This window comes from Schistosoma haematobium, chromosome 1 (assembly GCF_000699445.3).
Source record: "Schistosoma haematobium chromosome 1, whole genome shotgun sequence".
NCBI classification, from domain to species: Eukaryota; Metazoa; Platyhelminthes; class Trematoda; order Strigeidida; family Schistosomatidae; genus Schistosoma; species Schistosoma haematobium.
In genome coordinates, this window is record NC_067196.1 from 72,342,330 (window position 1) to 72,370,265 (window position 27,936).

Below are 27,936 nucleotides of genomic sequence, written 5' to 3' on the forward strand. Positions count from 1 at the left end.
ATTGGTTCTCTCGCTATATATATGTACATTTTTTTCATTAAATCGTTTGTAAATTCCATCTTGTTTTGAACTTATTATCATCAATCTGTAAACAAAACAGTAATTTTTCTGCTGACTTTTCTATATCTCTTAGATGATGAGTACCAGTAACAAAAAATATAGGTCATTGTTTTCATCTTGAGTCACATTTCTTACACAGGAATTAGTGATACTAATAATTGACTTATTAAACTGTAATAGATACAGTCCGATTCAAATTGAAAACTTAGTTGTTGAAAGTTAGTTCTTCACGTATATAATTGAAAAAAAATACCAGCTGTTTAGTTCAAACTCTTAATTGTTCAACTTACGTTTAGCAAAAGTTTTGATTTTGATAACGTACGTTGTTATCAGAATGTTAATTATATATCGTACGTGTACAGGTTCAACTCTTTAATTACATTGTTTCATCTGTGACACTGATAAAGTCCTCATAGATACTAATTATTCAGTATATGGTGCGATTGTGTATCTATTTTTATTACAATGGTAAACAAAATAGTATATTTTGATACTGATATCTTCGAAATATCTACTGAGTTTAACGTGACTTTTGAGTGTGTATGGATGACTAGAATTGAATACTAAACACCACATAAAATTTATAAAACTCTTACACTCGTGCTATTTGTAATTGCTGAACAATAAATCACAAAAAAGGCTAAAAATTTACGTTGCAGTTTGTTCATTATTATGAAACAAGAATTCTGTGTATAATGATCAGTGACTAAGGACATTTAAAGTAGTTTATATACACTCTTTGTCTTCCCTTAAACCGTGAGATTAAAATGACTTTATACCTTTCTTTCCACGAACCAATTCTTTCTCCCTGTATCATATCTCTAAATGCAGTCTTTTCTTATATATATTACTACCATCGAAGTAACTGCTTCTATGAATTTGGTGTTCTCCTGTGCTAATAAGATATGGCAACTTGGACCGATGCATATATATGCCTGGTTCTACGTTTTAGATGACTGACTGACTGAGATTAATTTATGCTATCAAAGTCAGTAGTGTTTTATGTGACAAACCGACTAAACTAGAAGTGTTATTTTGGTTGGAGGTAGTCGGTCACTATCCAGTGATCAATGGATTGTTAATACGCTCCAGGCCTACACAAGGTCAGTCGCGGCCTGTATAGCTTAGTGATAACGTCTCTGACTGTAAAGCTGGGTGACACGGGATCGGGTCCTTCAGGAAGCATCAGTTCCCTCAAAATTACAGGTACACTTTGCTGACAAGTACCGAATAGCACAATATCTTGTTTCATAATTTCCTGTCGACTACCTCCAACCACCATGTCATATCAACACAGTGCACGCACGTATAAATTAAAGGCGAATTTTATAACTTGTAATTTTTATTATTCTGTAATATTTTCGTTCACCTCATTAAAAAATAATGACTATGAAAATATGTACTACTGATTGTCAACGCTTTTTTTTTAACCATTATTGACATCATGAAGTAAAGTGAATTTATGTAAGCTGCAAGCACCTGACTTCACTCAATAAAAAAATGATATAGCATGTAATATCTGATAAGGTTTCTCTCTATATGTATATTTTTTTCAAAATTTTTAATGTCTTTGTTTAGGTACAGTAGAGTTGATATATGCACATGAAATTTCCCTTAACTCAATGCCGTTTTATATCTAATTTCTTTCTACTGTATTCAAAGCTTCATGTACCAACTGTATTAAGGATTAGGTTGGAAAATAAACTAAAAATAATGAGATTAAAACACACCAATTTTCTACAAGATCAATTACTGTTGGTCAAATGTCTTGATTGGAGCCCTGAGTTTGATAGAAGCTTTTATTTCAAACATACATACATAATTAGCCAACTTTGTGGAGAGGCACAAGATTTATCACAGTGATTCACTAAACTTTAATAACATTCCTTGAGAACTTGAACCTATACTCTTTTTGTTCAAGAATCTGATTTATTTGAGCACATAAAAATTAGTACGAAGGGGCACCGAATAAATATGCGCCACACAAGTCACTTGATTTGTGTGTAGGCTGTGATACTGCCCGGGTGCCCAAAACAAAGCAGGAGATTCTTTGATGCTATCTCTATTTGTATTTTAAAGATTCAGGCATCATGCCACACGTAGCAGTTGTAACTTTGGTATACTTTTATCATTTGTAGTTCTGTAAAGATACTGTTCACATGCCTAGACAGCTAAACTAGACAGAGAGTAGAGACAAAACTGTATATGAAACTGTTTTGTCAAAAGCCTATTAAAATACCTACAGCTCATTTATACTTACAGATAGGAAAACTTCGTGAACATGTGAATGGTGAATTTTGACTGCTGCATAATTAATTTACTTATATCCACTTATACTTTCATCTGACTTATAACCTTAAGATATTATGTGTGTACATTGTATATGAGGCGTCGTTGAATTGTATGTGATCCATATATTTTATTTTCCAACTTTCTATTTTGACTGTTATACACAGGAATTAAAAAAATCTCATAATGGATAAATCTAAAAATTTGAATTGTCTACAGAAATGAGAACGTGTAGGTTTTTTTTCATTCAAATGACTAAAATGGTTAAAAATTAGTTTTTTTCTAGATATCTATGTAAACATTCTAAATTGATTTGTGAACGTACCGTTTACATTTTGATTCATTGTTGCTTTTAATAAACATTTTCTCAAAATATTTACAAGTTTATTGTGTTCGTATTTTTTGTTCGGTTAAAATTTTTTTTAGAGAAATTTATTTGACTACTTATTGATAACTTTTTTGTTATTGTAAAAATTACTTTCTTTTTTTATTTTTAGAAATGAATTAGAAAGACGATTTTTGGAAATAATTCAATTCAATATTAATGTACCTAGTTCAGTTTATGCGAAATATTATTTTGATATTAGATCACTATGTGGACCTAGTTATCAGCCAACGTTATTATCTACCGATCGTGCCTATAAACTTGAGGTATATATAGATATATGCGAACTTTCTCGATTCCGTTTACAAATTTCATTATTACGATTTTATGGGGATAGTATACCGACTTGGAATCACTATGACATCTATCCCATTTCCTGTGAAAAAGTTAATTAATGAAATAAGAACTAGTAAAGGTTTTAGAAGTTTTTTTTGTGAGACTAATAAATAACACTCATATGTTCGAATAACTATATGATGTTAGTCTTTATTTATACGTAAGGTCCAGTTTTTTTTAAATATCAAAATGCCATCGAAACATGAAGTCTTAGTAAGATATTGTTTCATTTTGATATCTATAAAATATGACATTTTTCAAAGCACATGATAAATAAATCATAGTATCAAAATACTAGGGTTTGTTTGTTCTATCATGAACTATATTGATTATGATGCTTAACCTCTGTATTTATTCGGATTTAAAATTAGATAGAATCAAGCTCATATTTTAGTGTTTCATACTATAATTTATCTAAGAACTGTGATACTACTGTTCAGTAATCTTTCCCACAGCTAGTATCTTTCAAACATTCAACGAAGTACCTGTCATGTGATAATCTCTTGTCAAGATGCCTGAGTTTTTCAACTTAATCCGTGGTACTTGAGTTCAACTACGTAAAATAATACTCTGCTGAACGAATACCCGTATACGATTTCTGTGACGTACTGTATAATCACGGTGTTATGAAAGTATTTCGGAATGATAAATAAATTAATCCACGTAATAAATTTTGATGTAATCCGTCTATGACATGTTATTGTACAATAAAAGTTCGAGTATGCCATTAACTGTCCTACATTCTTTAAGACCTTTACAAAAATTTAAAAGATGATTAGACTTAAATATCGTAGTAAATTATCAACATTCTGAGCATTCGGACTTCAAAGTGTGTTGATAAATGTATAACGGAAATAAAATGAGTAAAAATGAGAATTATTATATAAATTTATGACTACACAACTACTTTTCTGAAAGTATCTGATTATTAACTTATATTTAGGCATTTTCACGAGTAATGGACGATCAATTTCATGATCTTGTTCAAAAATGTTTTACCAAGAAAAAATGGGGTAGTTTGGATAGCTTAACATCTTCACCTTCATTTCGACGTGCCATTATATCTTGAAATAGCTGTATCAACCGGATTTGTTTTTCTTTACATTCTGCACTAACGTGACAATTTAATTATTGGCTGGTTTTATTTACCATTTTCGGACCTCCTAATATCCGTCCTACATTAATATTCTATCGTTTTATTCTATTAAGAACATCATTATTGACTAATTTTTAAAAATACATGCACACCAAACTCTCCAGTGTCTCATATACATACATTTTGTAATCTAATTGATCTCAATTTACTTCTTCAACTGACAGACAAACGAATTGCATTTGTGTATAGTAATTCACACGTATAAATCATTTGTTGAATTACAAAGAATTTCTGCTTCACAAGGAACATTAATACAAATTATTAGTGTTCAGTATATATACATAGTATGCATGCTTTTAATAACAATGTAATATTTGCCCATTTCTATTCCATTTATTGTTCTTACTTATTAATATTGCTCAAAGTTCTTTTTATAAATTTTGGTTGTCTTTCAACACAAATTTTTAGTTTAACCTATGTACGTGTGCATATTCTCATTTCGAATTAATGTGGCTTTTGTTTGTATTTTTAAAAATTTCTGTTCACTTTTATTTGTTGTATGCATTTTCCTCATTTTATTTCTTTTGTTGCTGTCTTTTAATGAGAAGATAATGTGTAGGCAATATATATATATATAAACCAGTGAAACATTCAAGGGATAAGCGTTGTTGTCACCAAGTTGGTTGTACTTTTTTTCAAACAAAAACTAATGAAAATTGTCAGAGCATTTTCTTCCTTCTCCATTCTCAAGATAGTTGTTTATGTGTAGTAGTGTTAGTTTGTGCAATCCTATTGTTTTATAAACATATTTCTTCTACATCCTACTACACGATTAAATAATCTCTCTATGTTGTGACGATCCTGATATTATTATATAACAAATATGTATATGTATCGCATCCTCTCCTATTTTTCTCTTATAATAATATTTGATATATATATATATATATATATCGGTTAATAAAACAATTTATTTAACTGGATGTACACCTCTCGAAATCTTTTTTAAAAAAGTGTTTAATCAAATTTACATCAGTAACCCATAAATTCACTCCACTTGGATATAACTGCTTTTGACATTCGATTTCGTTTCTAAAACCATTATGCTCACAATTAAAAAAGTACATGTGAATATATCATTTTTGTTGTGTTTTAATTTCTAAAAAGTTTTTGTATACAGAATACGTAATAGGTCTGCTTGTTTTAGTTATTTTTGCAGTGAAATATTTTCAGTTGTATACCATAAGATGATGAAGATTCGTAGCTCACAGCTACTAGTTTGATAACGTATGGCTTTTTTCAGGCCAGTTGGTTTATTTATCGAATGTCTGAGTCGAAACTTCAGTTAGGAGGAAGTAATTTACCAAAATGTATCTAAAAGTAGTGTAGATATTGATATACATGTTGATAGATTGGATATATCAGCCTATAGAAAAAACAGCCACTAACCAAAAAGTAGGGGAGCACATAATCAAAGTAACAGAGCAACACAATTACACATCAACTAGATATCAACTACTTGTGCTGATAATAATGTTTAGAAAGACAGAGGGATTCACGGACAAATCACTCACTTCATGTTATGTACTATCACTAAACTGGCAATATCTACAGTGGGTTTTTTAACATTATACATAGTTCATGACTGCTAAGTCATTTTCAGTAATAAGCTATCAGAGAGATATCATAAATGTAGTGTCTTCTGGGTATATGGATCTGTTACTTTTGGACCACTATAGTTAAAACCAGAGGCGTGACTTGAAACGGACGTTCGCAACGTGGACATATCCACTTTTCGTTGTACCGTAAGAAAGAAAATACCGTTATGTTTTAGGTCTATTGCAGTGAATGAGGACACAAGTGGGTATAATCGAATGCATTTAAATACAAAATTACAGAACTTAGGAAAATCTGAGAGCCATATAATAATTTGCGAAATGTCAATCAATTGTCTAAAACTTGACTGTTCCTTTGCAAATATCAGTCAGTCATCTCAGACTTCATTGTTCCTTCGTTTCTATAATATTCATTCTTTGTTATTGTTCTCTTTTCTTCGCTCTTCTTCACCTTTGCTGTTAAGTATTTCACTTTCAGTTGATGATACATACTACTGATATCTATCGACATCAGTATCACACACACCATCTTTTATTTTTATGTACTTCTGAAAAGTGGATGAACTAAAACTGTTATGTCTGGTGTATCGGCACTGTTACGTACGTACTAACTATGTTGTGTCTGCAGTCTTACTGCCATTGTTTGACAGTCGGCCTGCTTGAGCATCTGGGCTACCTGTTCCTGCCATCTAGATATTTCAACAAGTTATCTATTTTTGTTTGTTTTAATATATCATTATGTTTATTAATCGCATGACCTATTCTGCTGTGTTCCTGAAAAGTGTACAACCTTTCGTTGTCAAAGTTACAAAAAACTCAATAAGAGCCAATGTGGTTGCTGGCAATATACAGCGAAAAGAATGCACATTATTCAGATTTTCTCTTACTGAACTGCTAACATCTAACTGGCGATCACTCAATATTTATCGCCAGGACCGACCAAGAAAAAAGAAACGGAAACTTGTTGAAATACTTTACGCTGAGAATTCTATATTGTACCAAAAATATAATATTGAATAAAGCTGACGATAATAATAATAATAATGGACTTCCCCAATCTTATTGTTTTTACTGGGAAACGGGAATCACTACAATTCCCACAACGCAAAATGAGAACACGAAAGACTAGTGCAATAAAGATTTATTGACTCTCCAAAAACTTTGTCCTCAGGCATAAAATACAATTATTTATGTACTAATTTTAACACAAAATATTACAAGGGGAAACATAATTACTGTAAAAAAACACTGAATATAGTTCACCTGTTAAATCCGAACGAAGAATAAATGGATAGTAACTGCTAAGAATTATTTATGGACTATTATTACATATATTCTTACTGGATAATTATTAAGTAGCTAAATTATATATATTTATACTCTCTTTATCATAAGCTTTCATTTGACCTATTGGTCACTATTGTACAACTTACTATTCTTAATTTGTTCCCAATCTATTATTTACAGCCTCCCATACAGCCACTTTTGGCTTGACCTTGTATAATTCTTATTTTTTTACTTTATGATGAGATGGGGTCTGGTCTGCTTGTATATAAATCACGTATTTCTGAAGTATATCATTCACATAATGGATGCCAATATTGTGTTCTGAACTCAATGGGCAAGGCGAGAAGCTACCACATTTGAGGACCAATAACGATTCAGAGTTAACTCAAGGCTGCTAGTGCTGGTATATTTGTAATTGGTTTAGTACACGGACAAGGTCAAAGACGTCGGTATTCTGATTGGCGATTTCGTCACTTGTTAATCGACCGGGGCATAAGTTATACCCGATACAGAATATGTTATATAGAACGAAATTTGACACATCATATTGAACAAAGTTGACGATCAGTTGACACAAGAAAATATTTTCGTCTTTTTATCCTGTCATATTAAAACTGACAAGAGTTATTATGTTAACTAGCCTTTACCAAGACTTAACAGTGGAACAAAAACACTTAGGATATTTTTTTTTAATCTTTGACAACAAGCATTTGTTCATTTGCAAACATTTTGTTTGACGTAACATTGATGTTCAAATGCTTCATATTGAATTCGCGGTAAATGCATAAAATTCACCACGATATAATTCACTATGCTTACAATAATTTTATTTATAACAAAATTCGCATATCACAATATGAATAATCCATGACAAGAATAGTATTAAAATATTTCAAACTACTGTTTGCAAACTACATATTAACTATTAATTTGAAGTTATTTTGTTTTCATAAATACAATTAGTATTGCACAAAATAATTGCATCCTGTTACATGAATCGTTCTTGAGATTGTTTTTATAATCATAATTAAACTTTGAGTTAAATAGGTGTACACTTATCAAAATTTTGTTTCAACCAGCAACAATACTTTTTATACAACAAAATAAGTGTGATTATAATTTATATATTACATCGATTATACAAACATATTGTAAAAGATATTAAAAGTACCATATTTTTCCATATAGAAATTGAGGTTTATAAAACGCTAATGAAAAAATATATATATCTACATTGAACATGCACAAATGCCGTTGCATCACATTAGTTTGTTTAACTCAGTATTACTAACTAATAACATATGTTTACTGGTAGTGGACCAATTATTTAATAAATTGACTAGTGTATTCTTAATCTTGTCTAGTTTGGTTCTGTTATATTCGATTTAAAAACACTTGGAACAAAGTGGGGTGGGGACAGAAAAAGTAAAAAACGAAATCGATTCTGCTGTCAAAAAAAAGGGCAGGACAACGTCAGTTAGTTTTAAGTAACGTCAGCTGTTCAATGAGCTGTTCAACAGCTTGTTTGTGGCCTAACTTTATCAATTGGTCTTTGTTTAAACTCTCTCCAGCTTGTTTCTTTTTCTCTATCTCTTCTATTTGGAGTAGTCGTTTATGTTCACGTTTAAGCTGTCGATCAATATTTTCAGTGTTAGTCACGGTTGCATCAGTTGGAATTTCAATGTTCACTTTATCAGAGTAATTTGGTGAAGTAGTACAGCATTTTGTAAGTTTTGTTGAATCCGGTTCTGTTTGCTCTGATGTTTCTAAAAATCAAATCGAAGCAATTTCGAATTACATCAAAACACCTTTTTTGAGTAGACTCATATGAATGATGACTTTATGGAGTATTTATATAAGATCTTCCTACACGTAACTAGCGGTGATGATAGCTATGAGGAGCTGACTGCACAGAAATGATAGGAGCAATTTATATTGCAGATTATCAGTGAAATCAGGCATGAAGTATTATTGTAAGTAACGTATGGTATATAATATCCACCAGTATGATATCGTCGAATGAAGGACAATTATACAGCTCATCAGAACTGTGAGTGGAATTATAAAGATTCAAAAACTTGATTATGAAATCTAAATCAGCAGCTATAATGATGACGAAGTTTTCCTATGTGCTATCAATATCAATTTTACTTCTAAGAGAATGGATATTCGCTTTAACTATAACCCCATTTTAATTTTTCTCTTTAATATTTTGCAAGGTTTTGCGGATTTTTATTTCCTAGCTTTTTACGACGTAGTTATTTCATCCTGTATGGGGTTATTATCCTACTAGCAGAAAAGAATATTGATCTTCAAAATAAGAAAAAACAGTTGGTTAATAATCAAGCATTTTCAATTTATCAGAAATATCTTATTTATTCATTTGAAGCTGGTTCGTTTGTTTAAATGTATATCTATACAACGATTTTACTGAAGCTTTAATTTACATTCTTATTATTTCGAGACCCAGGTAATATTTTCATATAAGTTGATGATATGTATAGGAAACATACGTTATATAAAATACGTCTGTTGGATATGGAAAATCTAGTTTCTACATGAAGATATATATATATATATATATATATATATATATATATATATAATAAAAGGCACTAAAATTATTAACTGGACTAGAATGTAAGTTGACGGATTGTTGCACTAACCTGGAGATTGGACATCAGTTTGTTTACATTTTGATTTCTTAGATTTTTTCTTCTTAAGGACTGGGTTTAATGCTGGTGTATCAGATTGTGACTGTTTTTGTCGTTCTAGCTTTAGCTTTTCCGCATCGTCTTTTGTCAAACCTGGGATGACGAACTGTGATTTCTTCTCAAGGATTTGTACACCAGCAGATCGGTAACTGGATATTCAAAATAAAAGCGTAACGTATATGATGCACAATCTTTTGACTAGTCAATAAATGAATTGATCTCAAAGCTAACGCCAACAGGCGAAACAAGATGAAGAATTCGTATGTGAGGAACTCGTTTAAGAAATCATTTTGTGGGTACAAGCACATAAGCTGCCAACGACAAAGCGAATTGGATATCTATTGTTCTGCCTACCAGAATGAAATCGACACATAAAGCATATTTCGTTTCCAGACAGAACAGTAATCTTGTGTATATTCTCGTCATTGACGCATGATTGGTTTCTGAATAACAAAGAACGGATACGAAGTAACAACACAGACGGTTGTTAATTGTAAGTAGGTATCAACTTCTACTTAATTATAGATAACCTATACTAGTCTATCATGGAATAACAAGTGCGTGTTCGCTGTGAATATGCCTGTTCACATTTCATCGATGGTTAACTAGAGCATTGAGACTTCCACAAACCTTTGCGAAACCCTGAATACTTCGATCGACGATCCGAAAACTCATTGACTAGATTAATTTATCTTCAACAGACGAATAATTTTTCGAATGTCGATTTAAAGATGCTCATAGACTTCAGCAGTTAGCACTGATGTATAGAAACTCATTTAGGTTAAGTTTGACAGATCATGTACTTCAGAGGGTTATAACATGATCAGATTTACGTAAGTTTCAGTTAGTGGGTAGTATCTTTGTAGATTTTAATGCTAACAAACTTTAATTTACCAGTGAAATCATGCTTTATTCTTCTTTAGTTTTAAAGGTCTTCATTTTTATCATTTTACGGAGAGAAATTGTGGTAGTCTAGATGCACCAAATATTTGAGTCGTAAAATTAACAAGTACTAAGGCAATTTATAAGATTTGGTAAAAACAAAGGAAAGCAACATAACCTACAGTGGAATTTCTTCTTGAGGAATGTACCCCTCTTTAACACGAACGGCTTTTCTCCATGTACCATCGGGTCGTTGGGTTGGGGGGATTATCAAATTACCTATATGACAAGACTTAAACTACTAGTAAATAAAACTATACCGTTGTCATCACGAATGACACCTTGTCTTGCAAATCCATTCATTTTAGAAGCCGTTTTGAAAGTATGAATCCCAAGTGTCTAGTCTGCCGTAGCAGATATTTTCTGAGTAAAATAGACTTTGTTTTTAATAGGAATAAACAAGCATCTGGAATTACAAAAAGAAAGCATATTGTAAATTCATTGAGGAATTAAAATCGTTTTGTAAAGAAATCTAGTCAAGCCAATACATATGTGTACCAAATCCTGTATGGAATAAGCGTAAAAAACAAACCATCTAGCGACCCAATGCATCAGATGAAATAAGTCGATTGGTTTCTGCAGATTAACCTAACAGGCTCGCAAACCTTATTAAATGAGATGTGAACCTAATCATGAACTAATCTGAATAATAATAGCCAATGCGATATCATAACTGGCGAAGTCTCTTGTTAGTCACTGCAATCCCAAATGTTTGTATTATATATATATATATATATATATATATATATATATATATATATATATATATATATATATATATATATATATAGTTGCTTCAATAGATGTAATTTTTCCACTTCTGGATTAATATATTACCGATTGAAAGACAAAGGTTTGCAGCTCATTCGTTCTGGGATTCTTAGTTTGTACCATATTTCAAATTATCATTATTATTTGAACACATAGATATCGGTACAAGTAGACACCAAATACATATGCGCCACACAGATCTCATTTGATATGTGTGAGAGCTGTGATACTGCCCGGGTGCCCAAACTGAAGCAGGTGGTTTTCTTAGGGGGCCACACCCGGAGCCTTAGACCTAAAAGTCTGACCCACAAGGCATTGGAGCATCGTAAGGACATGCAGTTCCATGGTAGCCAGTGACCAACAGTTGGTTCGTACGCCATTTGTTCCCTCAGGACCCTGGAGCACCATTTGTTTGGAATCAGGGTTTTCCAACTCCCTAGCTGGACTCTCCATATCCACCAACCCGGTTAAAGCGCCGGACATTCGCTTTTCGTCCTCTTAATTTCGTGAACAACACCCTCACCACGAGAAGGCAGTGAGTAGGACTTCCCTGGCAGAGGCTATATACGCGTGACCATGTGAGAGCATTTCGAGAGGGAAAGTGGATTCTCCCCACTCTCGGCCGTACCAAGGCATATAGGGGCCCATAATTCAAATACTCCTAATTATCACGTTGATGTCGCGATGGAGCCTGTGATGGAACGACTGGACATACATTTGAACTCTGACACTTTTGAGGATTACATGGAAAGGTTTGAAATCTGGACTATGACCAAGGACGATGTTGAGAATGTTAATATTGTGACTCATTTCTTTACATTAATCGGAAAAGAAGCATACAGATTAATAAAGATTGGCATTTCCAGACAGGCCGATTTCACTCCCTCATGCAACTCTGGAGCAACTACTACTAGACCATGTAAAGTGTACAAATTTCGAATGCGGTAAAGGAGGAAAACTTCATAAATGATTCGTCAGATCATCAGGAATTCCCCTATTTTGCTACGTCATCCTAGTCAAGGTTATTCATATGACAGTTCATTAAGGAGTTGCGATTCAGGTCACGAAGATGGGCACAAGTTTGGTTAATGTTTGTCCTATGGCAAGTTTCACTCATTTAATTCATGTGTATTTCGTAATTCCAAATCCTTTAAATGTGGTGAGATGGGACACAGTCAGTTTATAGTAATGTTGTTCATTTCTCTGCAACTAATACTAAATTTTGTAATTTTCATCATATTAAGTTGAGTATTTGTAATGATCATTTATCTTTATCCACGATTTTAAAAAGCAGTATAGAGTCACATAGCAGTCTAGAATTAAATGACACTCAGAATCATCGTGAGACAAAAGTCCCTACTCAACCAACTTATCGGATTTCTCATGTTATTCTGTGGGTTATGATTTGTCCTAATGATTCACATATTTCTGATGGAATTTCTTATAAATCTGAGGAAAACATATTAAATAAATCATATCGTGATCGAAAATTCGACGCAGTCCTGATAGATGCTGATTTTTCTAGTGATCCATTATTCTTTAATGAAATTCTTAATAAATTTGAAGAAAATATTTCAGAAGAATCAAATTTTAATTGTTCTCACAATGGATTTATCCCTAGTGATATTCCTAATGAAGGTGACAAATATTTTCCCAATGAGTCGAATTCTAGTCACATTTCTGAAGTTATTGTATCAGAAGCTGGACATTTTCACAACCAATGTATGTTGAGTAGAATCCCCAGTCAGTGGTATGATGAATCAGAGGGAGTAGCAAGTTTTCCCGAAGCAATCAGAGAACCAGTTAACCCAGATATGAGGTTTGCACAGGCAAAAAATTCAAATCGTATGGGTATGAGGTGAAGGCTTATTTTCCAGTTGATTGTTTTGCCCGACCGTTGTTGCTACCTTGACGTGGCGGTCAGGCTCACCTATCGTGATGAAGCAGCCGGGCTATACTGGTTGGAACAACCATTCCTCAAGGTCCTACCATGTCAGACAGGTCGATTGAAGAGAGGTAAGGCCAAAAGCAACAAACCCAAGGTCCGAAGGCGAAGTCGTACTGCTGACTGTACGGAGGTGTGACAGCAGTAAGGTGCTTCCTTCAGACAACCAGCATGACAGCGATGCTGCCTTCCCACAAGGAGGGGTGGGGTTAGAAAAGGTCGACCCTAAAAATGCACACCTCGCCTTATCCCACGGATATCCGTCTCCGGCGGTAAGGTCCAAAAAAGTACGGAGCTAACACGAAAATAACCCATAAAAAGGTCGTGTGTGACCGACCTCAAGCAGTTGTCCCTTGGGCACTGCGGTCACGCTCTCAGGTCACTAAGACCACCTCTAATCCAATTTCCTTTTCGGGTACCTCCAGAAGAACCCTTCCTCGGTGTGGGCAACCGGGAAGTGATAACTGCCCTCATACCTCTAACAGCACTCAAGACCACTGTATTCATAACCAACCTCCCTCTTCAATTCTTATTATCTCTCCTACATCGACTTTCAACTCTAAACTTCCTATTTCGGCTTCCTCTTCACGTGTCACCATGACCAACGATTCTAGTGCGCAAAACACTGTCCCAGGTCTACTGAAACCTCGCTCCAAACTACACATTGGAGCCTTCAACGTACGCACCCTATGTCAAATCGGTCAACAGGCTTCCTTGGCTAGAACCCTAGAATCTCGTACCATTGATGTATGCTGTGTCTCCGAAACATGCATACAGGATCCTAGTGTGGTCATTCACTTGACCTCACCTCGGCAAAACGGAGAGCCAACGAGATACACCCTCCGTGTATCTGGTGACCCGATGGCCAGTTTTCGTGGACTGGCAGGTGTAGGCATAGCACTAAGCATGAGGGCGGAACAAGCACTATTAGAGTGGATCCCCGTTAGTAGTCGTTTATGTGCTGTTCGGCTAAACGGCTCAGTAAGAACTCGGAAGGATAGGGACACACGTCGTTGCCTTTTTGTCGTTTCTGCCTACGCTCCCACTGACTGCAGCTCGGATGAAGTGAAAGATGAATTTTACAGAAAGCTCTCTGAACTTCTTCAGAAAGCTAAACGCTCAGACATAATACTCGTAGCAGGTGACTTTAATGCCCAAGTAGGTAGCTTAAACCAAACAGAAAGGCATTTAGGTGAGTATTTTGGTATCCCGGCTCAGCGAACAGATAATGGTGATCGTCCGCTGCAACTGTGCTCAAACAATCGCTTATTTTTAGTAAACACTAATTTTAAACATAAGGAGACATCGTCTAGTAATGGCGACCCCCTGCACCAAACCAACGATGGACTCAAACAGATCATATTGCCATCAGTCATCGTTGGAAAGCATCGATAGAGGATTGTCGCTCGTTCTGGAATACCTGTTTGGACTCCGATCATGCTCTTATGCGGGCACGTGTCTGTTTGCGCCTCACTGGACGTAGGAAAGCCACACTAAGAAGACCCATTAGAACTGAGTTGAGTAACGAGAAAACCAAAAGTAGGTTCCAGGAACAACTGAGGTCACACTTAGGTAGTTCTGAAAACGAGGCTGACCCAGATGTTGCTTGGAAAGATATACAAACAGCTGTGGAAACAGCAGTTACATCTATCAGTGATTTAAACCACAGGGTTACAAAGAACCAATGGATTTCCTCTAGGTCTATTGCACTGATGAATTCTTGTAAACTCGTTCCATCAGGCTCTGAACATGAAGAAGAGCGAAAACAAATCAGATCTAGGTTAAGCAAAAGTCTAAGGAACGACCGTGAGCAGTGGTGGGCATCGAAAGCAAAAGAGATGGAAAAGGCGGCGGCTGTAGGTAACACCAGACAGCTCTTCAGACTCATAAAAGAAACTGGAATTAATAAGTCAAGTGTAAGTGAGACTATTTCGGAGAAAGGTGAGACTCATCTGCTCTCAGTCCAGACGTTTAGAACGATGGGTGGAACATTTCAGAGAACAGTTCAGCTGGCCTTCAGCTACTCTACAACTACCCACCATTCCCAGACAGTGTGGATGGAACATTGAAGTAGGTCCCCCGACTCTGGCTGAAGTTCAAAAGGTTATAGTTAATCTGAAACGAGGAAGGGCAGCTGGTTCAGATGGATTGGCTCCAGAAGTCTTTAAGGATGGTGGTCCAATTTTAGCGATTAGGTTGACTAATATTTTACCTAAGATCTGGCAGTTAGACGTTATTCCATCTAACTGGTCACAATCACTTATCGTCCCAATATATAAGAAAGGGTCAAAATCATCCTGTGATAACCATAGAGGGATTAGTTTGACTAATATAGTATCTATAATACTAGCCTCGATAATTATCCGACGCCTAACTTAGACTCGTGAACTGCAAACACGAGAATCAAGCTGGCTTCAGACGTGGTCGTGGCTGCATCGACCACATATTCACCATTCGTCAGGTTTTAGAACACAGGCATACTTATCGGCATCCGACAATGGTGGTCTTTCTTGACATAAAAGCAGCGTTTGACTCTGTAGACCGCGAGATCCTGTGACAGTGTCTATCGTTGAAAGGCGATTCTTAGATGTACATAGACCTTGTGAAGGCTCTTTACTCGAATACTACCAGTCGAGTCAGAGCTTGTGGCGAACTGTCATCTGCTTTTGCAACCTCGAGTGGTGTCCATCAAGGCTGTCCACTTTCTCCATTTTTGTTCAACTTCATCATAGACCTATTGATGGAAATAGCATTCTCGTCGACTGAATTATTCTTCCAGGAGGTCCACTTATCGACTTAGAATACACAGACGACATAGTCCTGTTTGGTGAAGAGGCTGATAAAATGCAGTCTTCTGGAAGCACGGAGAAACAATCCCAGAGTATTTGGGATGCGCTTCTCTCCCTCTAAATGCAAGCTGCTGCTTCAAGACTGGTCTGCATCAACACCTGAACTAAGGATAGGGAGTGAAGTAGTCGAACGCGTTGACAACTTCACTTATCTTGGAAGTCTGATCAGCCATAATGGGTTGGTGTGTGACGAAATCTCATCACGGATTCGAAAAGCTCGCTTGGCTTTTGCCAACTTACGTCACCTATGGCGAAGGCGAGATATCCGTCTACCAATAAAAGGGCGGGTACACTGAGCAGCAGTTCATTCTGTTCTACTTTACGGCTGCGAAACATGGCCATTAAGAGTAGAAGACACTCGTAAGCTACTAGTATTTGACCACAGATGTCTTAGAAATATTGCTCGCATCTGCTGGGATCACTGGTTAAGTAATAGTGAGGTTAGACGCAGGCTATTAGGGAATGATGGTAAATCAGTTGATGAGGTTGTGAATCTTCATCGACTGAGATGGTTGGGTCACGTGTTACGTATGCCTGAACACCGATTACCACGATGTGCAATGCTAACCGGTGTTCGGGATGGTTGGAAGAAAGTTAAGGGCGGCCAAACCAAAACGTGGCATCAGTGACTGAAGTCACTAACTTCTAGTCTGAGCCATATTGGTACATGTAAACTACTTGATTGGGGTCCGTGAAACCATCGTAACTAATGAATGGGGAACTTTTGGTAACATGGCTCAGAATAGATCACAATGGTGTAGGTGTATATACTCTCTGTCTTCCATTAAACTAAGAGATTAAAATCGCTTCATATCTTTCTTTCTACGAACTAATTCTTTCTTCCTGTACTATATACTTATATGCAATCTTTCCTTTATATATAACCACCACTGAATTAACCACTCTTACGAATCCGATGTTCATCTTGTTGTGCTAATGAGGTATGGCAACTTGGAACGATGCATATATGTGCCTGGTCCTACGTTGTAGCTGACTGACTGATATATAAATGTTCTTAACAAGTATATGTGAGATCAGATTGTTCGAAATGTATTGCACTAATATATCACATAGATCTGATAATCTTCGTCTTTTTATTACATTATCGAAATTCATCAAAGCGGACTAATTGCTTTAAATTTATAAAATTGTTAAGTGAAAGAATAGTTAACAAAAACAAAAGCAATGAAAAAAAATAGTTTATCTATAATTTTGATTTTATTTTTCATTTCTGAATTATTTTGTAAACAATTTACAATTAGTTAGTTTCAACAAAAGTAATGAATTGAGCATTCATACTAATTAGTTGTATGTTTGATATTAGTTAAACTAATTTTTATTTGAATATGTTTTTACCAATGAATCAGGTTTTAGATCGACAGCTTTTACTGTAATATGAATTTTAAGTAGGGTAAATTTGAAATGATCCCATTGACCATTAATAATGATAAGAATTTATGTATTTGTCTTTTTGGATAATAGAAGCAAACACTTCACCTTTTCTTAATAAAAATTAAGAAGAATTTATGAATCCGGTGTTCATCTTGTTGTGCTAATGCGGTATGGCAACTTGGACCGATGCATATACGTGCCTGGTCCTACGTTGTAGCTGACTGACTGTTTTGCAATTGACTCAGGCCTAGATGAATCACATGTTTAATTACACATACCAATGCATATTTACCTGTGTATTCTAATATGAAAAGCAAAAGGAATATGTATCATAGTTTTATGCAACTCAAAGTCACATGATGGAATGCCTCAAATTATGTGTCAGTGTGAATCCCCGAATACTCATATATAATAATCGAAGTGTGAGATTACTCATTTTCATTTTCGGCAGCGAAACTTGGCCACTAGAAGTAGAAGACACTCGTAAGCTACTAGTATTTGACCACAGATGTCTTAGAAATATTGCTCGCATCTGCTGGGATCACTGGTTAAATAATAGTGAGGTTAGAAACAGGGTATTATTTAATTATTTATTTGAACACATAAATATTGGTACAAGAGAGCGCCAATATATATGCCCCACACAAAACAATGAGAATTCAAAGAGAAAGAAAAAAAGGTAAGGAGCGTGAAAAAAAAGAGAACAATAACGAAGAGATTGGTGTAAGGTAGTGTGGTAGTAATGAGGGAACGGAAAGGTAAAATCAGAAGAAATCTTCCAGGTAAGGGAGACACAACCACTTTTTATGAAGAAAGTAAAAGAAGATTACAGCAGGATCGCCACTGGCTTCTATTCTGAGCCATATCTGATAACGTCTCTAGCCACTGTGTAGCACCATCCCTCAGACCCAAACCAGGGAGTCGTGAAGGACCGACAGAAGCCAGTCCTTTGCAGCTTTCTTTCATACCACGACACCATGTCATGCACTGACCACCTCTCCGCTTCTTCCAACCAGTCCCAGAGTCGGCAAATAATGCACGACGTGGAATTCTCTGGGACGACATTCGTAGAACATGTCCAAGCCACCGAAGTCGGTGTTTCAAGATGGTGACACCAATTGAATTATCATCTCTGTGCCCGAACACACGATGCCGAACCTCTGCATTACTGACATGGTGTTGCCACTGGATGTCAGCAATCCTTCGGAGACAGCGATGATCGAACACAGAGAGTCTTCTAACGTCCTCAACTCGGAGAGACCAGGTTTCACAAGCATAGAGCAAAACTGCTCTCACTGACGCGTTGTAGATCCGACCTTTTACAGCCAGACTAACATCACGAAGGCGCCAAAGGTGGCCCAGATTGGCATAAGCCGCTCTGGCTTTCACTATTCGTGCATTGATCTCATCACTCACACACCCACCAGCACTTATGCAGCTACCCAGATACACGAACTTCTCTACTACTTCTATCTGCTCACCATCCAGGGTGAGTACAGGATGGGTCAGACTAGAAGTTAGTGACTTTAGTCACCAATACCACATTTTCGTTTGGCCGCCCCTAACTTTCTTCCAACCATCCCGAACACCGGTTAGCATTGCACATCGTGGTAATCGGTGTTCAGGCATATACAACACATGGCCCAACCATCTCAGTCGACAAAGATTCACAACCTCATCAACTGACTTACTATCATTCCCTACTACCCCCAAATGCCCTGGTACGGCCGAGAGTGGGGAGAGTCCGCTCTCCCTCTCGAAATACTCTCACACGGCCATGCGTATACAGCCTCTGCCAGGGAAGTTCTACTCATTGCCTTTTCGTGGCGGGGGTGTTGTTTACGAAAATGAGAGGACGAAAAGCGAATGTCCGGCGCTTCAACAGGATTCCAAACCAATGGTGCACATGGGCTCCAGTATCCTGCGGGAACAAATGGCGTATGAACCAATCGTTGGTCACCGGCTACCATGGGATTGCATCTCCTTACGATGCTCCACTGCCTTGTGAATCAGACCTTTAGGTCAAAGGCTCGGGGAGTGGCCCCTAAGATAACCACCTGCTTCGGTTTGGGCACCCGGGCAGTATCACAGACCACACACAAATGATGAACTATGTCTATGGAAATTACTTTTCTCGCTTCGAAAAACAATCAATTGATTCAAATTATTATCATTGCAATTATTATTATTATTATCATTATTATTATTATTATTATTATTATTATTATTATTATTATTATTATTATTATTATTATTATTTACCACATTATTCACCCTCTTTTATATTTATACAGCGGCTCGTCTTTGGTGGAAATTTCGACTGTATCTAAACGTTCTCGAGTCACTGTCCGGTTGAAAATTGTATGTTACCACTGAATATGAGTACTGAAGCAGTTTTTCTGAAACCACGTGCACCATTCAAACTGGCTACCTTCAACGTTCGCACACTTATGCAGGTCGGACAACAGATAGGGCTGGCTATGTCTTTGGAAAGTCTTCATATCGATGTCTGCTGTCCATCCGAGACCCGTATTCAAGACTCTGGCGAAGTACTACAAATTCGCTCTACATCTGTCACTTCAAAAAGCTTGTTTTACGTGCGCTTATCCGGGGACCCTGTGGCATCTTCGTCTGGTCTCTCTGGCGTTGGTGTCGCACTGAGCGCTAGAGCTGAGGCAGCACTAATCGATTGGATCCCCATTAACAGTCGGTTATGTGCTGTTAGATTAAAGAGTTCCATCAAAGTGAGAAACGATGTCTTTTCGTCATCTCCGCCTATGCCCCGACAGATTGCAGCCCGGATGCAATCAAGGATGAGTTTTACCGCCAGTTATCTGTTCTTCTCCAGAAAGTGCGTTCGACAGCTATTATAGTACTAGCCGGAGATTCGAATGCTCAGGTCGGGCGTCTAGGCACAGAAGAGAGTCGTTTAGGTGGCCGATGGGGACTCGTTGGTCGCAGGTCAGGTAACGAGGACCGTCTACTGCAACTGTGCACAGACCACAACCTGTTTCTGGCTAGCACTAACTTTCGGCACAGTCATCGCCGATGTGCCACCTGGCGTCCTCCCTCTGCATCTCAAGCCTGGACTCAGATTGATCACATCGCGATCAGCTACCGTTGGCGTGGTTGTGTACAAGATTGCCACTCCTTTTGGAGTACCTATCTGGACTCTGACCATGCCTTGGTCTGCGCCAATCTTCCTTACTTTTCAGTGGACAACGAAGTGACCGCCATCAACGGATTGATGATAGCAAGCTGGTTGCAACTTCTGTTGCAAGTAAGTATCGAACCAAGCTAGTTTCTAGGCTAGCTACCATTCCACCGAAAAGTATAGATGAGCATTGGTTGCAATTGCATGACGCCATGAAAATGGCGGGTACAGTCAGTTGTGGGTTCGCGAAACGTCCCGCTTTTAAGCACTGGGTTTCTGCAGGTTCCTTACAACTCATTGAAGCCCGTCGGTCTACTCCGGGTGACCGTGAGTTTGAACACAAACGAAGGATGTTACGTAAGGAAATTGGGCAAAGCTTACGTAAGGACCGAGAAGCCTGGTGGTCGAAGCGTGCTAATGAGTTGGAAGCAGCAGCTGCATTTGGTAATTGCCGGAAGCTCTTCCAACTCATCCGAGCCACTGGCAGCAAGAAGTCTGGTGTGAGTGAAACAATCTGTGAGGATGATGGGATGCCAATCACTAACATCCATCGACGTCTTGGACGATGGGCAGAATTTTTCGAAGGGCAGTTCAACTGGCCTGCTGCTCCGGCAACATCGGTCAGACTGTCCTGCCCTCCATGGCCGGTGACGACTGACCCACCAAACGAGGAGGAAGTCCGCAAGGAACTCCAACTCTTGAAGCGTTACAAATCACCTGGCCCAGATGACTTACCTCCGGCTCTTTTTAAAGATGGTGGTGACTTTCTGACTAAGAAACTGACGACGTTGTTTACAAAGGTTTGGGAACTAGAGAGCGTACCAACGTCATGGAATGAGTTGATAGTTGTTCCTATCTTTAAAAAGGGTTCACGTCGTTCCTGTAACAACTATCGGGGGATAAGTCTACTTCCGATTGCATCCAAGCTATTGGCTTCCGTCATACTTCGTAGGTTGTTCAAAACTCGAGAAAGATTGACTCGCGAGGAGCAGGCTGGGTTTCGTTCTGGTCGAGGATGTATTGATCATATCTTCACCCTCCGCCAAATGTTAGAACACCGCCATACTTATCAAAGGCCAACAATCGTAGTGTTTCTTGACATCAGGGCTGCCTTCGATTCGCTGGACAGGGCTGTTCTCTAGGATTGTCTATTGAAGAAGGATGTGCCTGAGAAGTTTATTAACATCCTAAAAGCCCTATATACAAACACCTCGGGCAGAGTGAGGGCATACAACCACCTCTCTCCATTGTTCCATTCGAGCAGTGGGGTTAGGCAGGGTTGCCCAATCTCACCATTCCTCTTCAACTTTGCCATCGATGACATTCTGGAAACAGCTCTGATGGATGTAAGTTAATGGCGGTGTGGATCTGTTGCCTGGAGAAAGACTCCTCGATCTTGAGTATGCGGACGATATTGTCTTACTGTGCGATAATAGCCCAAGGCATGCAATCCGCACTTAATCAGTTGACAATCAGTGTCCGTAGGTATGGTATGTGCTTTGCACCTTCGAAGTGCAAAGTACTTCTACAAGACTGGAAGGATTCCCATCCTGTACTCACCCTGGATGGTGAGCAGATAGAAGTAGTAGAGAAGTTCGTGTATCTGGGTAGCTGCATAAGTGCTGGTGGGTGTGTGAGTGATGAGATCAATGCACGAATAGTGAAAGCCAGAGCGGCTTATGCCAATCTGGGCCACCTTTGGCGCCTTCGTGATGTTAGTCTGGCTGTAAAAGGTCGGATCTACAACGCGTCAGTGAGAGCAGTTTTGCTCTATGCTTGTGAAACCTGGTCTCTCCGAGTTGAGGACGTTAGAAGACTCTCTGTGTTCGATCATCGCTGTCTCCGAAGGATTGCTGACATCCAGTGGCAACACCATGTCAGTAATGCAGAGGTTCGGCATCGTGTGTTCGGGCACAGAGATGATAATTCAATTGGTGTCACCATCTTGAAACACCGACTTCGGTGGCTTGGACATGTTCTACGAATGTCGTCCCAGAGAATTCCACGTCGTGCATTATTTGCCGACTCTGGGACTGGTTGGAAGAAGCGGAGAGGTGGTCAGTGCATGACATGGTGTCGTGGTATGAAAGAAAGCTGCAAAGGACTGGCTTCTGTCGGTCCTTCACGACTCCCTGGTTTGGGTCTGAGGGATGGTGCTACACAGTGGCTAGAGACGTTATCAGATATGGCTCAGAATAGAAGCCAGTGGCGATCCTGCTGTAATCTTCTTTTACTTTCTTCATAAAAAGTGGTTGTGTCTCCCTTACCTGGAAGATTTCTTCTGATTTTACCTTTCCGTTCCCTCATTACTACCACACTACCTTACACCAATCTCTTCGTTATTGTTCTCTTTTTTTTCACGCTCCTTACCTTTTTTTCTTTCTCTTTGAATTCTCATTGTTTTGTGTGGGGCATATATATTGGCGCTCTCTTGTACCAATATTTATGTGTTCAAATAAATAAATAAATAAATAAAGTAGGAACATGAACATCTGGAGGTTATTAATTATAAATGGAAGTATGTGATCAGGTTTGTTACGCGAGACAGAGAAATTTATGTGTAAAATTCAGAAAAACAAAATTGTCTAATCAGACAAACAATGTAAAAGAGCCCAATGAATATTTTCATTAATAAGGACACATCTTTACTCAACAACCTTATTTGTGATTTGTAAATATAGTGGAGAAACCCACTGTATATTCAAGCGACGTTTTCAACTGATTCACTAGACAACTATCAGAATGTCTCAGGTCTAAGAACCTAAGATCCCAATAGACGATTATGATGACGAATGACATACTTCTCTCTTTAAGTCACAGTCAGTCAGTCAGTCAGTAACAACGTAGAACTTCGTACGTACGTACATCAGTTCGAGTTGCCACACCACATTAGCATAGAGATGCAGTTGTCGATTCAAATCCCGTAGTGGTAGAGGTAATAAGAGTATAAGCAGTAATCGGGAAGATTAGTGTTTGGAGATGTTATTTAAAGAGTATAATCCAGTGAAATAAATTTGGAAAGAGGGAAAAAGGAACATGAAGAATTCAGAAGATTAGAATTTGGGAGAACACAGAGAGTGGATGCACCTGCGCCATTGCAAACGATTTTGAGCCATGTCATTCAGGGTCTCTAACCATCGGTTGCTATCGTCTCGTGGATCACAACCAGGTAGTCTACACCTACCAACATGGTTCAGTCCACTTGTCAATGACCTCATGGACTTGTGCCATGTTTTGGTCTGGCCGCCCCTAGCTTTCTTCCAACCTACTCCTATACCACTGAACATAGCACGTCGAGGTAGTCGGTCGTTGGGTATACGTAACACGTGTCCCAGCCATCTCAACTGATCAAGTTTCACTACTTCATCAATTGATTTGCCATCCTTACCTAGTACCCGTTTCCTAACAACTGCATTACTTACTCGATGGTCCCACGATATAGGAGCAATATTTCGAAGACACCTATGATCAAATACTAGTAACCTACGGATATCCTCTACTCTTACCTGCCATGTTTCACTGCCATAAAGTAGGACGGGACGAACTGCTGCGCAGTAAACACGTCCTTTGGTTGATAGACGGATATCTCGTCCACGCCATAAATGACGCAAGTTGGTAAAAGCTAGTCGAGTCTTCTGTATCCGTGCTGAGATTTCGTCACACACCAGACCACAAGGGCTGATGGGACTTCCAAGATAAGTGAAGCGATCGACACGCTCAATTACTTCACTCCCTATCGTTAGTTCGGGTGTCGATGCAACCCAATCCTGAAGCAACATTTTGCATTTCGAGGGGGAGAATCGCATCCCGAACATGCTTGCATTGTTACTTAGAGTGGTCAGACGACAGCATTTTGTCAGCGTCTTCGCCAAATAGAACTATGTCATCTGCATATTCCAAGTCAACAAGTGAACCTCCTGGTAGAAGTTCAACCCCTGGAAATTTAGATGAGGAGAGTGTTATCTCTAAAAGTACGTCGACTACAAAGTTGAACAAGAATGGGGAGAGTGGACAGCCCTGACGAACACCACTTGAGGTAATCAATTCTGATGACAGTTCGCCATAAGCTCTCACTCTACCAGTTGTGTTCGAGTAGAGAGCCTTTATAAGGTTAATGTACTTCTTTGGTACTCCTTTCAGTGATGACAAACACTGCCATAGAACTTCACGATCAACAGAGTCGAATGCCGCCTTAAGGTCGAGAAATACTACCATTGTGGGGCGTATGAATGTGTGTCTGTGTTCTAGAACCTGACGTAGTGTGAATATCTGATCTATACAACCACGTCCAGGTCGAAAACCAGCCTGGTTTTCTCTAATCTGCTCTTCACGAGCTTTGATTAGGCGTCGAAGTATTATTGAAGCTAATATTTTAGACACTATATTTGTCAAACTGATTCCTCTGTGATTGTCACAAGAGGACTTTAAGTCACACCTTTTGAGTTTTCTGCCAGGCAAAGTCTAACATCTGAAAGATCATTAGGAGTAAACCGAGTCTGACCCACGATACTGAAGTGTGGTACTTGTGCAGGAAACAACCCGGTAAATGAAACCGTGAAAAAATTTTTATTGTGAAAGAGGAGAATCACGAATGTGGAGATATTTGTCAAATATGGTAAGATGATGTTGCTCATAATAACCAAATGTGCCCAAATCTTGATCTTTTTCGGGAAATACACGAAGTAGTAACAAATAATGACTACCTGTTGGGTCGATAATGTTGGGCTACGTTATATACTATGTTAGATACCACTATAAAGTCAAACGGGAGCGAATATCAGGCTCGTTTTATTAGACCAAGAGAAAGTAGTTATCGGACTTCTTGTAAATTTATGGGTAAAACAACTTGTCTTACTCTGAAAAAGTCGGATTAAGACTATTTAGAAGTCCATAGGGAGGAGAATACGTTTTTAATAAGGGATTTCCGATGTAACCATAATGACGCGAGATAATTACATTTGGTTAACCAAAGGCTGACATAGATTTCGGACACCCAGCATGCAACAAGACCCTAAAAACATTTCAAGTCAAGGATTGACCCATATCATTATGACAACCCAAAAATTGTAAAAAACTGAAAAGTATGCCAACCTCTGAAGTTCCCACGACAATGTAACGCCACACTTAATGATTGCGCAGTAAATGGTTCAAGTGGTTGTGGATGGAATAGAAGAAGCTTTCGCTTAACAGGCTTCCGTGTCTAGTAGCAGGGGATCACCAAATCCTCCAGGCAGGAACCTAGGTATGTTAACAATAAAAGAGGAAAAGAAATTGGTAAATCATAGTGTAATACTATCCTTAGTCCTTAAGAATAGATCAAGTTGCCTCTTAAAGGACTCCTGGAAAGTCTCTTGGATTAGCTCGGCCGGTAGCGCATTCCAGCATTTGACAACCCTTAAGTAGTAGAAGTTGTGTCTACAGTCCGTTCTGCTATGTTGTGTCTCCAGTTTTTGGGTGTTACCTCTTAGGTTAGTGTTGGAACTAAGCTTAAGTAGGTGTTTGAGAGGATGTCCAGAAGTGTTAAAGATACTATAAACCATCGGAAGGTCACCTCTAAGACGTCTATACTCTGATGGGCAAAGGTTAAGTGAATAGAGGCGCTCTTCATAAGGTTTAAATGTGAGTCCTCGAACTGATTTCGTGGCTCACCGTTGGATACGCTCCAGGGTGTCCTTATCCTTTTGGAGTGAGGGGGAAATACTATGTTTCCGTACTGTAAATGGGGACGGATGAAACTATTGAAGATTATATGGAAAGTTCTTCCGTCAAACTGGCCAAAAATGCGCTTCAACGTTACCAGTGCAAGGTTTGCTAGGAATGCATTTTTATCACAGTTAGCGTAAGACTTAAAATCATGGGGCACCAGGACTCCTAAATCTTTTTCGACTTGGGATGCTACTAGAGAGGAGTTTCCTAAGTTATAACTGTAGTCTGCGACATGTCGCAGATGGACTACTTTACACTTTGAAGTGTCCATTATTATCTGCTCGATTTTGAAGTCGAGTCAGATCCTCCTGAAGTGCTTGTATATGGTCTTGATTACGTATCTCTCTCCAAAGTTTAACATCATCGGCAAAGAGTAATAATTCAGACGTTACCTGTTGAGGAAAATCATTTATGTAGATCAAGAAGAGAAGAGGTTCTAGTACTGAGACCTGGGGGAACTCATTAGGACATTCCACAGCCTGAGATAAAGTGAAGTTAACCCTGACCTTAAAATGTCGATTTTTCAGATATGAAATGAGCCAATCAATTAGAGGTGGTCTGATAGCCAATCGTTTGAGCTTATTGATAAGACATATATGGTTAACCCTATCAAAAGCTTTTGAGAAATCAAGGTAAATGATATCAACCTTCCCCTTGCGATCGAGGATGCTTGTCCATCTGTCCACCGCAGTCAGTAGGTTGGTTACACAAGAGTAGCCCCTCCTGAAACCATGCTGTTGGGGTGAGAAGAAATTTAAGGACAGTAGATAGTCGTTTAAACCGTCGCATATCAGGGACTCCATGAGTTTTGAAGGTAATGACAGAAGAGCCGCCGGCCGATAACTTGGAGGTTCATTGCGTCGACCATCTTTGAAAATTGGTGTGATGTGAGCCAACTTCCAATTTTCCGGTAGTTTGCCTCAGGTGAGCGAGTTAAAATGTCTGGGAGTAATGTTCAGCCAGAAGGTTAGCGGCGTCGCCATCGTTGTTGGTCGGGCCGTTAAGACCCAGCAGTTGGGAAACTCCAGTTTTGGTTTGACGAAGAGAGGCTGCATAACGGAATAAGCTCTTAGGATTAGAGGCAAATTTGTCCATAAGCTTTGTCTAGTACTGAAACCTATCTCCTCTTATAGCCTTCGTGCATATGTCCCTTATATGTTTATATTGCCTGTACGCTCCGTCGTTGTCAGTTCGTTTGTATTCCGCCCAACAGTGCCTTTCGTGGCTTAGCAGGCGAAGGGTACGGTTATTGATTACTGAGGGTGGCTTGCAGCTTTTGGGAACCGTTTGAGGAACTGAATGGTTTGTAGTACATAAGAGCGTGTGCAGTAAGAAGTCCCAATGACCGTCTACATTGAGTTGAGGGTGAACATCCCAAACCACCTGTGGTAGAT

At 38.2% G+C, this 27,936-nt stretch overlaps 2 protein-coding genes across 3 annotated transcripts in view; one reads left to right on the forward strand and one right to left on the reverse strand.

Annotated features, from left to right (window-relative positions):
• Positions 1-5,305, forward strand: part of MS3_00002056 (uncharacterized protein) — a 29,559-nt gene extending 24,254 nt beyond the window's left edge. The window contains exons 8-9 of the mRNA XM_051209614.1: positions 2,847-3,000; positions 4,014-5,305. Coding sequence (XP_051075070.1) covers positions 2,847-3,000; positions 4,014-4,139 — 280 coding nt within the window. The 3' untranslated portion in view covers positions 4,140-5,305. The remainder of the gene's footprint in view (positions 1-2,846; positions 3,001-4,013) is intronic.
• A 1,617-nt stretch (positions 5,306-6,922) lies between these two features.
• On the reverse strand, positions 6,923-25,982 carry MS3_00002057 (uncharacterized protein). Of its 2 annotated transcripts, XM_012940021.2 has the most exons (5): positions 25,928-25,982; positions 10,986-11,131; positions 10,848-10,944; positions 9,736-9,932; positions 6,923-8,835 (listed from the first exon to the last, which is right to left on the reverse strand). In XM_012940021.2, exons 2-5 carry the CDS (start codon positions 11,026-11,028, stop codon positions 8,543-8,545), a joined length of 630 nt encoding a protein of 209 aa, XP_012795475.1. In that variant the 5' UTR covers positions 11,029-11,131; positions 25,928-25,982; the 3' UTR covers positions 6,923-8,542. The 2 variants fall into 2 exon arrangements, with proteins under 2 accessions (XP_012795475.1, XP_051075071.1); XM_051209615.1 differs by lacking the exon at positions 25,928-25,982 and having other exon boundaries at positions 9,736-10,226; positions 10,986-11,399.
• Between the last annotated feature and the right edge of the window lie 1,954 nt (positions 25,983-27,936).

What these genes read in the sequence shown, in the direction of transcription:
- MS3_00002057 (XM_012940021.2), bottom strand. Translation starts at nt 11,028, where the DNA reads ATGAATGGATTTGCAAGACAAGGTGTCATTCGTGATGACAACG. An exon ending in TGTCATTCGTGATGACAACG is followed by an intron (nt 10,945 to 10,985) that starts GTATAGTTTTAT and finishes CTTGTCATATAG; the next exon opens with GTAATTTGATAATCCCCCCA. An exon ending in AACTGATGTCCAATCTCCAG is followed by an intron (nt 8,836 to 9,735) that starts GTTAGTGCAACA and finishes TTTGATTTTTAG; the next exon opens with AAACATCAGAGCAAACAGAA.